The sequence below is a fragment of the Myiozetetes cayanensis genome, unplaced genomic scaffold, assembly GCF_022539395.1.
Source record: "Myiozetetes cayanensis isolate MyiCay16 unplaced genomic scaffold, myiCay2020 scf38, whole genome shotgun sequence".
Lineage (NCBI taxonomy): Eukaryota > Metazoa > Chordata > Aves > Passeriformes > Tyrannidae > Myiozetetes > Myiozetetes cayanensis.
In genome coordinates, this window is record NW_026087609.1 from 1,600,796 (window position 1) to 1,613,168 (window position 12,373).

The window sequence follows — 12,373 nt, forward strand, 5'->3', positions numbered from 1 at the left end:
AATTTTTAGGCCAGGCACACAACTTAGAAGTGTTTACACATTCTGCTAAAATGTGCTACAACTTTGCAGACACCAACTTGTACAGCTTTTGATGTCTGAAGCTAAAATTGTATTAGCAGCCTAAAACAGTCACGTGAATGTAAAGATTTTAACTGCAAATTATCTTGGTGTACTTGTGAAGTCCAGTGTACAAGATCCACTTCTAAAATGCAGTTTATAACTAATGCTGGGTAGTGAGAAACCAGTTAAAAACAAGTGGAAATAAGTATTTTAAAAGAAAAATCCTACCTATGCAATGACTCATACAATTAAAAAGCCAATTTTCATTATAATTTTGTAGCTGCCTGTATGCTAATTCCCACAATTTATTTTTTGCAAGAGTAAAGAAACATTTCCTCAAGAAAATCCAAGTGATTTTATTTTGCTCATAGCTACATGTATAGTGTAACACCATCACTTAAATACAAAATTACTTTAACAGAGCAGAATGCCAGTGATTTCCTCACCAGGCAATTATGACCGAGCAGACAAACACTGATTCACCACTTCCAGGAGGTGAGAGTTCTCCAGAGCAGCTGCCACACGCTCTTTATCGGCGAGCTGTTTATTAACTGTGCAGAGAAAGGAGAGGAGACAAGAGAGCGGTGAGGACAGCGGTGCACAGTGCCTTTGTGAAAGCATCCTACGTGGAGACAGATAATGACAGTTGCCATGGTACCCCAGGCAGTGCTGCAGATGCCGAGCACACCCCAGAGCTGCAGCTGAAAGGCAGAGCTCCTGTGTCATCAGTGAAAGCAGCCAGCTGCCCGTGATTCAGCAGCAGGGAGCTGCTGTGGGCGTGGGACACAGGAAATCCCCCCAGCTCTCCTCCTGCATTTCCCAGGAAAATCAATGACTGCTGAGAGCACAGGTTGCCTGAGGAGATGCTCAAAGGATGGTGCAGAACAATCTCTGACATGACACGTTCCTGTTCTGGAACATCTGACGCACACAAAGTCCCAGGTACCGAACAGATGCTCTGCAGGAGTGGGAATCTCTCAAGACTAAAATACACAAAGAAGAGCACCCAAGAGAGCACTGAAGTCTTACCTGCATGCTCAGAGACATGTGTTCCTGGTGTTATATGAACATCCAGCTTCACAGGCACCACAAAAGAGAAAGGGGATGAGTTAACAAAACATGGGAAGTTCAAGCTACTGAATAAAAATTAGACAGTAACAAAAAGAGAGGGAAATGGACATTCTTGCCAAGAGCAGTTATTATATATAACAGAATAAAATAGAAGTCTAAAATCACAGCATATTCTGCATTCCATCTGCTAAAGCCTGCTTCAGACAAGGGTGGGGCACCAACCTCTCCTTCTCCTGGGCCATAGAGCACTGCAGGTAATTTCCCTCCAAAACCCCAAGACATGACTGTCACAGAACCATAACTGCACTGATATTTCAGCCCACTGCCCCTCTGTTCCTGGAGTCTCCCTCATGCACAAAATGAAAAACGCTCTAGTTATTTTCACTATAAAGTTGAGGGGTTGCCCATTTTTTTTTTTTTTTTCCTTTTTCTAAACACAATACCCCTGTTTTGCCTCCCAGAGTGATGTGGTCACTCACCTTGAACCTCTCAGGCAGAGACCTAAGCAGTTTGACCTTTATGGAGAGGCCGATGAGGGTGGCCATGCTGCAGTGTGGGATGGTGGGGGTGAACTCCACCGACACCGTGCTCTCAGCATCGTTCACCTGGGCAAAAACCAACACCAGCTGGGGGCAAAACCTGCTGATTTCACCCCAAACCAGCCCGAGGCCTTTCATGTGACGTGCAACGTGGTGCTGCACTGTTCACTGACATTTTAAAATACCATTGAATACATACATATAAATATATAAATATATTAATTATAACTATATGTTATCTATAATAAAGTATAATAATATATGGCTATAATATATCGTTATATAAAATAAATACTACTTAATTAGTTAAAATACTATTATTAATTTTAAGCACTATGCAGTAGACCGTTATGATAAGCATATTTCAAGGATAGAAGAAGTAACTAGTTAGCTGAGGCCGCTTTGCCCCCCAGCACAGCCCAGCACAGCGAGCACATCTCGGCGGGATCTCACTTTCACTCGCACTTGCTCCACGACGTTGAGCTCTTCCAGGGTGAGGGGGTGCTCGGGGTCATTGATGGAGCGGATGAGATGTGCGGGTTAAGGAAAGTGCCGCGGCCCTGCCCTGCCCCGCCCCGGCCCTGCCCTGCCCTGCCCGGCCCAGGATATCGAAGATCTCGCGGTCGTCGATGGCGTCGGGCAGCTCCTCGTCCTCGTCGCGGGCGGTGACGGGCCGCTCCCCGGAGCGCCGGTAGATCAGCGGGTTCGCGTTCTCCAGCGGCGCCGGGCCCGGGCCCACCATGGCGGCGGCGGCGGAACCGCCCGGACCGCGATCGGCAGCGCACCGGGAACGGGCGGGGCTGCCCGGCCGGGGAGCCTCCCGAGGGCGGGAGCGGGGCTGTCCCTGTTCCCGGGTACCTCCCTCCCGAGGGCGGGGAGCGGGGCTGTCCCTGTTTCCCGGGTACCTCCCTCCCGAGGGCGGGGAGCGGGGCTGTCCCTGTTCCCGGGTACCTCCCTCCTGAGGGCGGGGAGTGGGGTTATCCCTGTTCCCGTGTACTGCGTTCTGAGGGCGGGGAGCGGGACTGTCCCGATTCCCCGGGAGCTCCCTGAGGGCGGGAGTGGGGCTGTCCCGGTTCCCCGCGTGGTGGAACCTGCTGAAGGCGGCAGCGGGGATATCTCGTTCATCCAGGAGAATCCTGAGAGCGGGTCCCGGTCCCGGTCCCGGTCCCCCGTGCTGGCGGTGCCTCAGCGGGCAGGCAGCGGGGCTGGTCCCGGCTCGGCCCAGCGCCGGAGCGATGGAGGCGGCGCCGTGGCCGTGAGGGCTGAGCCCGCTGCCGCCGGGGATGCCTCGGTTAAAGTTATTTATCTCACCTCTTCGTTACTTTCAAGAGTCGGACTGTATCTAAAAAAAACGGGCAAACTTAAACTGGAGGGGTAGAATGAAGCGATTACATACTTCGCATTGATACACCCCTTTATAATGGGGTTAAAACAAGAATTAACTGTTTGGGGTTTTTATCATTTTCTAGTTATTTGTAATCTGTAATCCTGTTCATTTGGGGTTTTGGTGGGTTTTTTGAGTCGTGTGTGTGTGTGTGTGTGGGTTTCGGTTTTTAAGGGGATTTCGTGTGCGTGTTTGGAGCGGGTTTAGCTGGGTTTTGTTATGGGAGGGGTTGTTAGGTTTTGTTGTTTGGGGTTTTTGTTGTTTGTTTTGAGGTGGTTTTGTTTGTTGTTTTGTGGGGGTTTTTTGTTCGGTTTTTTTTTGTTTTGGTTTGGGTTTTTTTTGTAGAGTCTTTGTTTGTTTACGGGGTTTTATAAAGGCGTTTAACTGTTGACAGCGCTGGAAGCTGTTCAGCCCTCCCCCGTTTTCTTTGCCCGTAGCCCTGGCAGCAGATTAACTCCGGTCGGCTCCCTGGTTGTTCCCGGGCGGCGCGGGGCCCTTGCCGGGATCAGGAAACGCTGAGCTGCGCTGCTCCAGGGGCTGTGTCAGCATGCTGGGAGTGTTCCCGGTCACGGGAATTGGGCTGCGCTCCCTGCCCGCAGTGCCCTCGGCCCGGACCTTTGTACCTGCTCTGCCGCATAAAACCAGCGAGTCAGCGGCAGTCCAACGGGGCATGAAGAATGGCTCCTCAAAGGGGGATTGCGCTGCTTTGCTCCCTGTTCTGTAGTGTTGCGTTCCTCTGGTGTGGAGCAGCAGGTGAGATGCTGTAGTTACTGCTGTTGAGAAAGTGGATTCTCAAAGTGTGATTTTTCAAAGGCAGTAAATCTCTTCTGCTTTGGTAACAATCTGCAAAAGTATCTTAGTGATGCAAAGGCTTTGTGAGGTGAAGCTATTTCTGAGATGATTTTATGAAAAGAAAGCTTTCATCTTCTCTAAAAGGCTGAAAGCAAAAACGTTTCAGAATTATCTAAAGTAAATATTGTTAAGATTTTGTTGAATGATAAATTTAGGAAATGTTAATGGTTTTGCTGTTAGCTCTGAAATTTGCTTTTCAGCTTTATGCACTGAAATAGTTAATAAAGGCAAAGATAAATAATTTGCTAATCAAATTATCTTTGCAATGTTAGTGTTAGTGGTTAGTTTGAATTACAAATGTCAAACCACAATGTTATGTTACTATGGAAAGCTATATCTTACTATGTTAAACAAGTTCTGAATGTAAGCTTTAAATGTGCCTATAAAGATAAGGATAAAAGGGGCGTAGCCGAGCGGCACAGCCCCCGGCACAGCCTGTCACAGCCGAGCCAGGAGCGGCGGAGCAGCCGTGGCAGCAAGCTGCCCGAGGGAGGAGCCGGCCCGAGGGAGGAGCCACTCGCCCCGTTCCGAGAGCAGCCGCTGCCATCTGAGGACCACCTCCATCTGGGACCTGCCACCCGGCATCCAGGCGCCGCCTAAAGGGGAGGGAATAGCGGCACATATAAAAGATCATGGCACGTTTTTGGCGGGAAGACCGTTGGCGGAACAGGAGTTTCCCCGGGTCTTCCAGCGCGCTGTTTTGCTTATTTGCCTTCAATAAATTTCTACAATATATTTAAAAGAAAAAATTTATATCTGGTCATTTGACTATAACATGCACAGTGACCAAACTCTGTCCTACCTAGTCCCAGGTGTCGCTGGCAGAGCAGATATGGGAGGGTTTGACAGGGCGTGTCTGTCATTGCACAGAAGCAAAATGAAAACTGAACACAACTGAAAGGAATAAGCTGAAATTTTCTAAATTAAACAGTTAAAATACCTAATTGAAAAGTCTGTCTGATAATTATAAAGATGCTTTTTTTTTTTTTTTTTTTTTTTTTTACATCTTATGTGTTTCTTAGGACAGAGTGGTGCTGAGCCAGAGGTGACTCTTGAGCTTGGACGGCTCAAAGGGAAGCAAACAAATGTGAAGGGAACAGACAAACTTGTAAATGCATTCCTTGGAATTCCTTTTGCAAAAGCCCCCGTTGGATCCTTGAGGTTTTCCCCACCTGAACCACCTGAGCCCTGGAATGATGTGAGAGATGCCACCTCTTACCCACCCCTGTGAGAGCTGTTCAGATCCTTTGTATGCAGGCCCTGCTCGTGTGGCTCAGTTGGGGTTGTGTTTATTGGGATACAGATTGTTGGGAAGGATTTGGTAGTGGATGCACTGCCAGTACTGGAGTATTTCAAGGCCAAGTCCTGCTTTTCCAGGCTGCACCTCCAGCTGTGGATAAGTTACACAAAGCTCAAGCACCCCATCGGGATTCAGCCTGTGGGGCAGAAGAGTGTTCTCTCTGTCATTATTACACTGAGGCTGTTGCAGTTTCATCATTAATAATCGTGCTTCCTTTCTTTTGTGAAGGTGTCCTCAAGATCTGTCCTTGTTGAAAACAACTGAAAGAAACTTCAAAGAAAAACACATTCCCTTCCGAACTTCTGAGGACTGTTTGTATCTCAGTGTTTACAGCCCTGCTGGTTCCAGCAACAAGGACAAGTTACCTGTAAGTAAACCCATGGTACAAACGTGTGTAGTACAAAGTTTGCACCTAATGATTGCTCCTAAGAATCTGAATTGCTTTTGAAAATGTGATGCTGCACTAGCAGAAATAATACCAGTATGTAAAATGTAAAATTCAAAGCCCACCAACCTAAAATTCAGCTGCCATCGTGTTTTGGTGCTTTGGAGTTCTTCATTACCTGGTGGTGTTTTCCTTTTTGAAATGTGCAAACCAGTGTATAAAAGTGTGTCTCACCCTTTTTTATTCCTAAGGTAATAGTGTGGATCCATGGAGGCAATTTTATATTTGGTGGTGCTTCTAGGTATGATGGTTCAGCACTGTCAGCCTATGAGAATGTTGTGGTAGTAATAATTCAGTACAGACTTGGACTCCTTGGATACTTCAAGTAAGATCCCCTATTTCACTTTTTACAAAGTACTTCCTGTCATGTTTAAAGCATGGGTAGTTTTGTTTGCTAAATCACCTGAACTTCTTTACCAGCTTCCCACTGTTACAGTGGTTTCAGGGTACATAATTCACTGATATCAGGATGTGAGAGCCTTAGAAATGTCTGTAAATCCCATTTGCATTGTCATTTGATTGCAGCCTGCTATCAAACCGTAGTTGGGCTGATTTGGTTCTGGATTGGATGTTTGTTCTTGCCTCTGCTTCCATCCATTGGTGTGTACAGTAAAAACTCCTGCAGAGCAGAGGGCAGGGATCCCTCAGTGTGGGGGTGAGCAGACAGGAGGTGAGGAGGGCCCTGGCTGTGACTGTGGGGGGCTGTGGCTCAGCTGTGCACACCTTCCTGAGCCAAATCACAGTCACACTGAATGTTCTCAGCTGGAAGGGACCCATCAGGATCACTGATTGCAACTCCTGGCCCTGCACAGAGCAAAGTCCCAAGAGTCACACCTGAGAGGATCATCCCAACCCTCCTGCAGCTCTGGCAGCCTTGGGGCTGTGCCCACTGCCCTGGGGAGCCTGTTCAGTGCCAACCACCCTCTGATTTTGATTTCTAACACCAAGTCACACAGAGCATGTCTCAAATACTACCCAAATCTGTACTCCTAAGGGAGACACTTCAGTGCATCTTATCTTTTATCCACTGTAATGGTTTCTAGTGAATATTTGTAATGTTGTGCCTTTGGTGCCTCTCAGTTTTGTTCTCAACACCTTGAATTTCTGCTAAGCATGTCTCCACCTGTTTAACACAAAATAAGTAATGACTTGATCAAAGACAAGTAACTGGGGAAACACAGGAAATGTAATTGTTTCTCATACACATGCAGCACCTGATGATCTCTTTCTGCCATGATCTCTGTTAGTAACTAGAGTAACAGCCACCCATTTTTTATGCAGAAAGTTAACCGTTAACTTTCACTGGGCTCCTTACTGTAGTTTCTTCCTGTGGCTCAAGTGAATTTTTCTCAGTGTGTAGGCTAGTTATAGTGGAAGCGGTTTGCTAACATCTCCTGGGAGATTTCTGTGCTGTTTTAACCTTATTTCACTCTGTGCCCTGCAGTGCTCATTGAGAACTCCTGCTAGGGCTAGCGTGGGTACAGAGAGAGAGCAAAATTCTGGGGGAGTGAGAGCTACACCAGCCAGAAATCACAGGACAGGGGGCTGCTGCCTCTTTTCCTGTAAAACCTAAGCTAAGAAAAGTTGCTTTATGCCCTTCTATCTTTCATAGCAAAATGCTTGTCTTTCAGTACTGGGGATGAACACGCTCGTGGGAACTGGGCTTACTTGGACCAAGTGGCGGCTCTTCGGTGGATCCAAGGAAATATCGAACACTTCGGTGGAGATCCAGGATCTGTCACGCTCTTCGGTGTATCTGCAGGATCTTGCTCTGTTTTTGCACATGTAGGCATACAGTAGATAAACTAGAAGTAAAGGCTTTAAAAACAAAATCTTCAAAAACTCATTTAGTGCAACATTTTGTGCTTAACCTTATTTTTGAGGTGAGATTAACAGCACGTTGTGCTAAGTCTGGAGACTTCCCCTGTAAGCAAACAAAAATGTGTAATTCCCCACTGAATCCAAGAGTCTAATCAAGCATAAAGTTTGGGCTAAGGATGTTTATGTAGAATAATTTTTGTTCTCCCCTTCTTGGCAGGTTTTATCTCCTTTGTCTAAGGGTCTCTTTCATAAAGCAATATCAGAGAGTGGAATTTTACTTCCCCCCAGTAGAGAGTTACTTCTTTCAGTAGATCCTAAGGTAGGCTTGGGTTTTTTGCATTTTAAAGCCTTTATAACCTAAAATGGGATATTTATATGATCATGTGGTTAAAAAAAAAAGGGGGGGGGAAATTTCATTGCATATTATGCAACCAAGTTGATCAAGTCTATTCTCACAGCATACCTATTTATTTTCAGTCTTGTTTGGTGTTAGAAAGAGATTGTACAGGTATGTGATTATAACAGCAGTGGGTTGATGTGGATATTTTCAGTTACACACATGCCAAGCAAGGCAAATGTCCATTTTTGTACCTGCTGTTCCCTATGGAGTAACTATGGCATTTATTATGGAAAGTTTAATAAGAACCCAGAAGAGGCATTCACTTTTCATTGAACTGTAGTCTTTTATGGATAGCTTTTATGTGAAGTAAAGTAGTTAAATATAAACCAAAATACTGTCAAATAAAATTTGTTTTAGAAGTACTTTTCATTTCTCCTCCTGCAGCAGCAGGTGGTGATGTAAATATCTCAGAAACCGATTTTCTGAACTTTCTTTCCTTATTTGGTTTATGCTGTAACCTTGTATTTTCTCTAGATTAAAGTACGTTGTAGAACAGGGAATGGAAATATAGCAAGAAAGAGAAGTACACCAGAATGATTTCACTCTGTGTGCAGTATTTCTAGTAAAATAAAGTACTCAAAGATCTACCAAGCTCACCTAAAGCTGCCCTTAAGGAAAACTATTTACAGTAGTGTGTATAATAATCTTCTGTTTACGAGTCCCTTCAAGACCACCTCACAGCTAACAGTCCTTGTCTTTGTGAACCATTTTCAGAAAATTGCAGGTATCTTTAAGTGTGACACAAGCAGCTCCCTCTCCCTGTTAAACTGCTTAAGGAAGCAGGAAGCAGAGCATATCATCTTCAACACCACGGTAGGTGAGACTCTGCAGAGCTACAGAATATTTAACTTGCATTGCTCAGCCTCTGACCAGAGTTCATTGTTGGCCTGCTCCAAAAAAATTGATTTTTCTTAACTTTCGTCAAAGTAGCCCCTAAATGTTGGAATATCCCATCATTTCTCTCTGTCACAGCACCTGGAAAGTTGAGAGCAAGGCTTGGGCATATCATACGTTTTAATGTCAGTTAGAGGCAGCACAGGATCAGGAAACCATCACCTTACTCCATACCTTGGCCCAACCAGCCTTGCATTTTATGCTCTCGTGCCAAACTAGATCAGTGTTACAGTAGCTCAGATTTCTTAAAGCCCTTTTTTTGCACTTGGAGCATTAAATGAGAACACCTTCTATGATTTGAATTGAAAATACTGTTAACAAGTAATTTGATCTCTTTTTTTTCTCCTCCTCCTTCAGGACGTACCATTTCTGCCCATAATTGTGGATGGAGTATTTCTTCATAAGTCACCTGAAGAGATAATGGCTGGAAAAGAATTTAATGCAGTTCCATTCATGATAGGAGTCACCAACAATGAATTTGGCTGGAATATCAGATCTGTAATTTAATGGTTATTCTTTTTTTTTTTTTTTAAATGTTTCTTAACTGGTAGAAGCAACTTGAGAAGGTATTTTCTGGTAGGACCAGGCTTTGCATTGTTGGAAATACATACAAGGTAAATTTTGCTTGCATTGACTCTGTAATGACCCAGAACCACAGACTAATTGGAACATCAATTTTGTGCAGTATTTTCCTACCCTAAAATTTTAATCCCTCACCCAGGCAGAGAGAGTGAAAAGAACACAACATTCAAGAGTTTATTCCTGAAAGCAAAACAAACCCAAACCCTTTCCCTCACGAGGCACAGGAAGTCAGGGTTGATACACAGAATTGTTACACAGAATTGATACACAGGAAAATCCCATTCTCTGTGTATAAATTCTTTCCTGAACTCAATGGGTAACTCAAAAAAATAGGCAATTGTTGTCACTGCACAAAGCTTCCTGAAGCTTTGTGCAGTGACAACAATTGCTCTATTTTTTTTTGAGTCCTGTTTTTTTTTTTTTCCATCTCCTGAGTATTCAGGCTGTGTAGTCAGTCTGAACCTGCCCAACAGCTGTGTCTCTGGGAGTTATTTTCTGGAATGCTGTGAAAGAGGAGGAGCAGTGCCTTTATTTCAAAGGGCTCCAACAATTTACTGGAGGCTGCCCGTGACTTTTAAGGTCCCCAAAAACCCTGTGAGACAGAAGAAGCTTCTTGCTTCAGCTCTCTTTCTAATCTCACAAGTTTCTTAATGTCTGTTAATTTAAGAATAAACTTTGGTTTGGGTGGAAACCTTCACCAAGGAAACATTTCCTGCAGTAAATGCAGGCTTTTCAAGGCAGCTGCTCCGTTGTGCTGCACTTCTGCCTATGATGCTTCCAAAAATAAACACCAGTAGTAAGAGTAAAGTGGAATAATGTAGTTCCAGTGTTAAAAATAATGAAGCTGAACAGTGCTAATAATATTCTTTTTTTTTCTTTCCTGTGCAGACATCAAAAATAACAGGTCTGAGGGAAATAGGAGATAAAAAATCGATCACTTCAACTTTACAGTTTTTTCTACCAATGATGGTAAGTACTGCTGCCCTGATTTAATTTGAGAAGGGAATCTTCTTTGTCAAGCATAGAACAGCTCTGAGTTACAACGTTGCTAAGAGCTGAGGTCATGTTATGCTTTGGGGAGAGTCCCAGCAAAGTTGACAGGACTGGGGTGTTAACACAGAAATAGGATTGAGCCAGGCCCAGGATGTGGGGAAATGTTTTCCTTTCTAGATTTCTGAAGCAACATTTTTATCTTACCTATTTGTATGTGGGATTACTTTAAGAGTGTTCCTAATGCTCAGGTATCTCCTGGCTAAATCTCCTGCTTGATGGGTTTGTTTCAAGGCAGGATTTTTCAAGGTGTTTACATGAAATTAAAAGCAGCTTTTAAAGTAGTTACTTTGCACTCCTAAAGTGTGTCTTCCAAGCAGCAAATTCTAGCACTAAAAACCTGCCCTGTGTTCCGAGATCCAGTTGGTCTTGCCCTGTAGTCTAATAGTCATAAATCTTTCAAGGACTCAGAGGATTTACTTTTGTTATTCCCATCTCTTTTCTTCTGAAGGAAACAGAAGCCAGAGGTATTTTCAGGAAAAATTGCTGGATCTTTGAATCCTGTAAAGTTTTAACCCATATAAATCTGGTGTAAATTTGACCTGAGGTGGTTGGAGGGTTTAAGGTGTTTTGTTTGGTTTTGTTTGGTTGGTTTTGGTTTGGTTGGTTTTGTTTGTTTTGGCTTTGGGGTTTTGGGCGTGGTTTTAGTTTTTATTGTTGGGGTTTTGGTTTTGTTTGCCTTTTTATGTTGGTTTTGGGGTTTTTTTCCCTCACAAAAAGTCTGAATGGGTTTTATTTCCCATCAGCATGGGAGCCATCCTGAACCTTTGTGCCTTTGCAGAATCTCTGAAGTTAAATGATGACGTGTTTTTTAGCTGCTGAGACACTGATGATTTGTCTGTTTGTTTTCCTGTTTCCCCCTTGTCTCTCAGGATCTGCCATCAGATTTTCTGCCCAGGATAGTGGATGAATATGTAGGAGACACGGATGATCCTGCTGAGCTAAGGGACCGGTTTCTGGACTTGCTGGGGGATATGGCAATTGTCATGCCAGCCATCAAAGCCCTGAATTATCACAGGGGTAAGCTGAGGAACTGCAGTAGGATATTCAAACCTCTCACTGCATGCTGCATCAAAGGATGCAGACACAAATCCTGTCGTGTAGGCAACCCTTCTTGAGATTCCCACTGGGAAGTGGAGGATGAAGAATGATGTAGGTCTGCAGGGGTGTGTGTGGTCCTTCATCTTTGTCCTAGTGTCTTGCACTGTGCTCATAATCACAATGTATTGAGACCAGAGCACGATAACACAGATAAATGTTTGCTAACTGAACTATACAGGCTTACAAACTAAAATATATCAAAGCAACCTCTGCCCTTTGGCCCACAGCTAAGTGGGAAGTCAGCAGCTCTGTTGTCTGGAGATTTCTAAAAATCATGACAAACCCTGCCAAGAAACCATAACTGGAAATAACTTGATGTTATTTTGTTTTCTGGAACTTTTCCTGTGATGAACTTTGATTTTTTTTTTATTTTTTTTTTTTTTTTTTGGGGGGGGGGAGGGAAGTGCTGTGAGTTCTTAATTTTGAATTAAAAATAAAAGTACACATTTGAGTGTGACATTACATTAGAAATGTGCCCAGCATAAAGCTTTGGGCACGTTTAAAGTGGTATTTTGAACAGCTGATGTCAACTGCACTTTGTGCATCTCTTTAACTCTCTAAATATTCCATTTTCCAGAGTCTGGAGCCCCCACCTACTTCTTTGAGTTCCAGCACCGCCCCAGTTCGTACTGGGACAGCAAACCAGAGTATGTGAAGGCTGACCACGGGGATGAAGCTGGCTTTGTCTTTGGAGGGCCCTTCCTGGCTGGAGAAATTCAGCTGTGCAGTAAGGACCAGTCCTTCATGTTCCCATAGAGATGAGCCTTGGAACTGGCATCATTACATATTTTAATCAGACTAAAGTGCCTCAATTCACAGGGAGACCAAAGAGAATTTGCTTTGCACTCTTTGTGTTCCCCGCTCTCTGTCATGG

At 44.3% G+C, this 12,373-nt stretch overlaps 2 protein-coding genes across 3 annotated transcripts; one reads left to right on the top strand and one right to left on the bottom strand.

Annotated features, from left to right (window-relative positions):
- Positions 1-391: 391 nt before the first annotated feature.
- CIAO2B (cytosolic iron-sulfur assembly component 2B) lies at positions 392-2,484 on the bottom strand. 2 transcript variants are annotated; one of them, XM_050328227.1, is made up of 5 exons: positions 2,278-2,484; positions 2,124-2,201; positions 1,611-1,736; positions 1,090-1,135; positions 392-682 (listed from the first exon to the last, which is right to left on the bottom strand). In XM_050328227.1, the coding sequence occupies exons 1-5, from the start codon at positions 2,410-2,412 to the stop codon at positions 540-542; spliced, it is 528 nt and encodes a 175-aa protein (XP_050184184.1). In that variant the 5' UTR covers positions 2,413-2,484; the 3' UTR covers positions 392-539. The 2 variants fall into 2 exon arrangements, with proteins under 2 accessions (XP_050184184.1, XP_050184185.1); XM_050328228.1 differs by having other exon boundaries at positions 392-611; positions 2,278-2,466.
- Positions 2,485-3,347: 863 nt separating this feature from the next.
- On the top strand, positions 3,348-12,270 carry LOC126646720 (fatty acyl-CoA hydrolase precursor, medium chain-like). Its single transcript, XM_050328224.1, has 11 exons — positions 3,348-3,807; positions 4,929-5,133; positions 5,435-5,573; positions 5,843-5,976; positions 7,283-7,436; positions 7,690-7,791; positions 8,587-8,685; positions 9,124-9,264; positions 10,237-10,317; positions 11,271-11,418; positions 12,077-12,270. The coding sequence occupies exons 1-11, from the start codon at positions 3,732-3,734 to the stop codon at positions 12,253-12,255; spliced, it is 1,458 nt and encodes a 485-aa protein (XP_050184181.1). The 5' UTR covers positions 3,348-3,731; the 3' UTR covers positions 12,256-12,270.
- Positions 12,271-12,373: the final 103 nt, after the last annotated feature.

Bases quoted from the DNA above. Each gene is read 5' to 3' on its own strand.
- CIAO2B (XM_050328227.1), bottom strand. From the start codon at position 2,412: ATGGTGGGCCCGGGCCCGGCGCCGCTGGAGAACGCGAACCCGCTGATC. The intron at 1,737-2,123 runs GTGAGATCCCGC...GTTTTTGCCCAG, and splicing joins TGGAGCAAGTGCGAGTGAAA to GTGAACGATGCTGAGAGCAC. The intron at 683-1,089 runs GTAAGACTTCAG...GTCTCCACGTAG, and splicing joins ACATGTCTCTGAGCATGCAG to GATGCTTTCACAAAGGCACT.
- LOC126646720 (XM_050328224.1), top strand. From the start codon at position 3,732: ATGGCTCCTCAAAGGGGGATTGCGCTGCTTTGCTCCCTGTTCTGTAGT. The intron at 7,792-8,586 runs GTAGGCTTGGGT...AACCATTTTCAG, and splicing joins TTCTTTCAGTAGATCCTAAG to AAAATTGCAGGTATCTTTAA. The intron at 11,419-12,076 runs GTAAGCTGAGGA...TCCATTTTCCAG, and splicing joins AGCCCTGAATTATCACAGGG to AGTCTGGAGCCCCCACCTAC.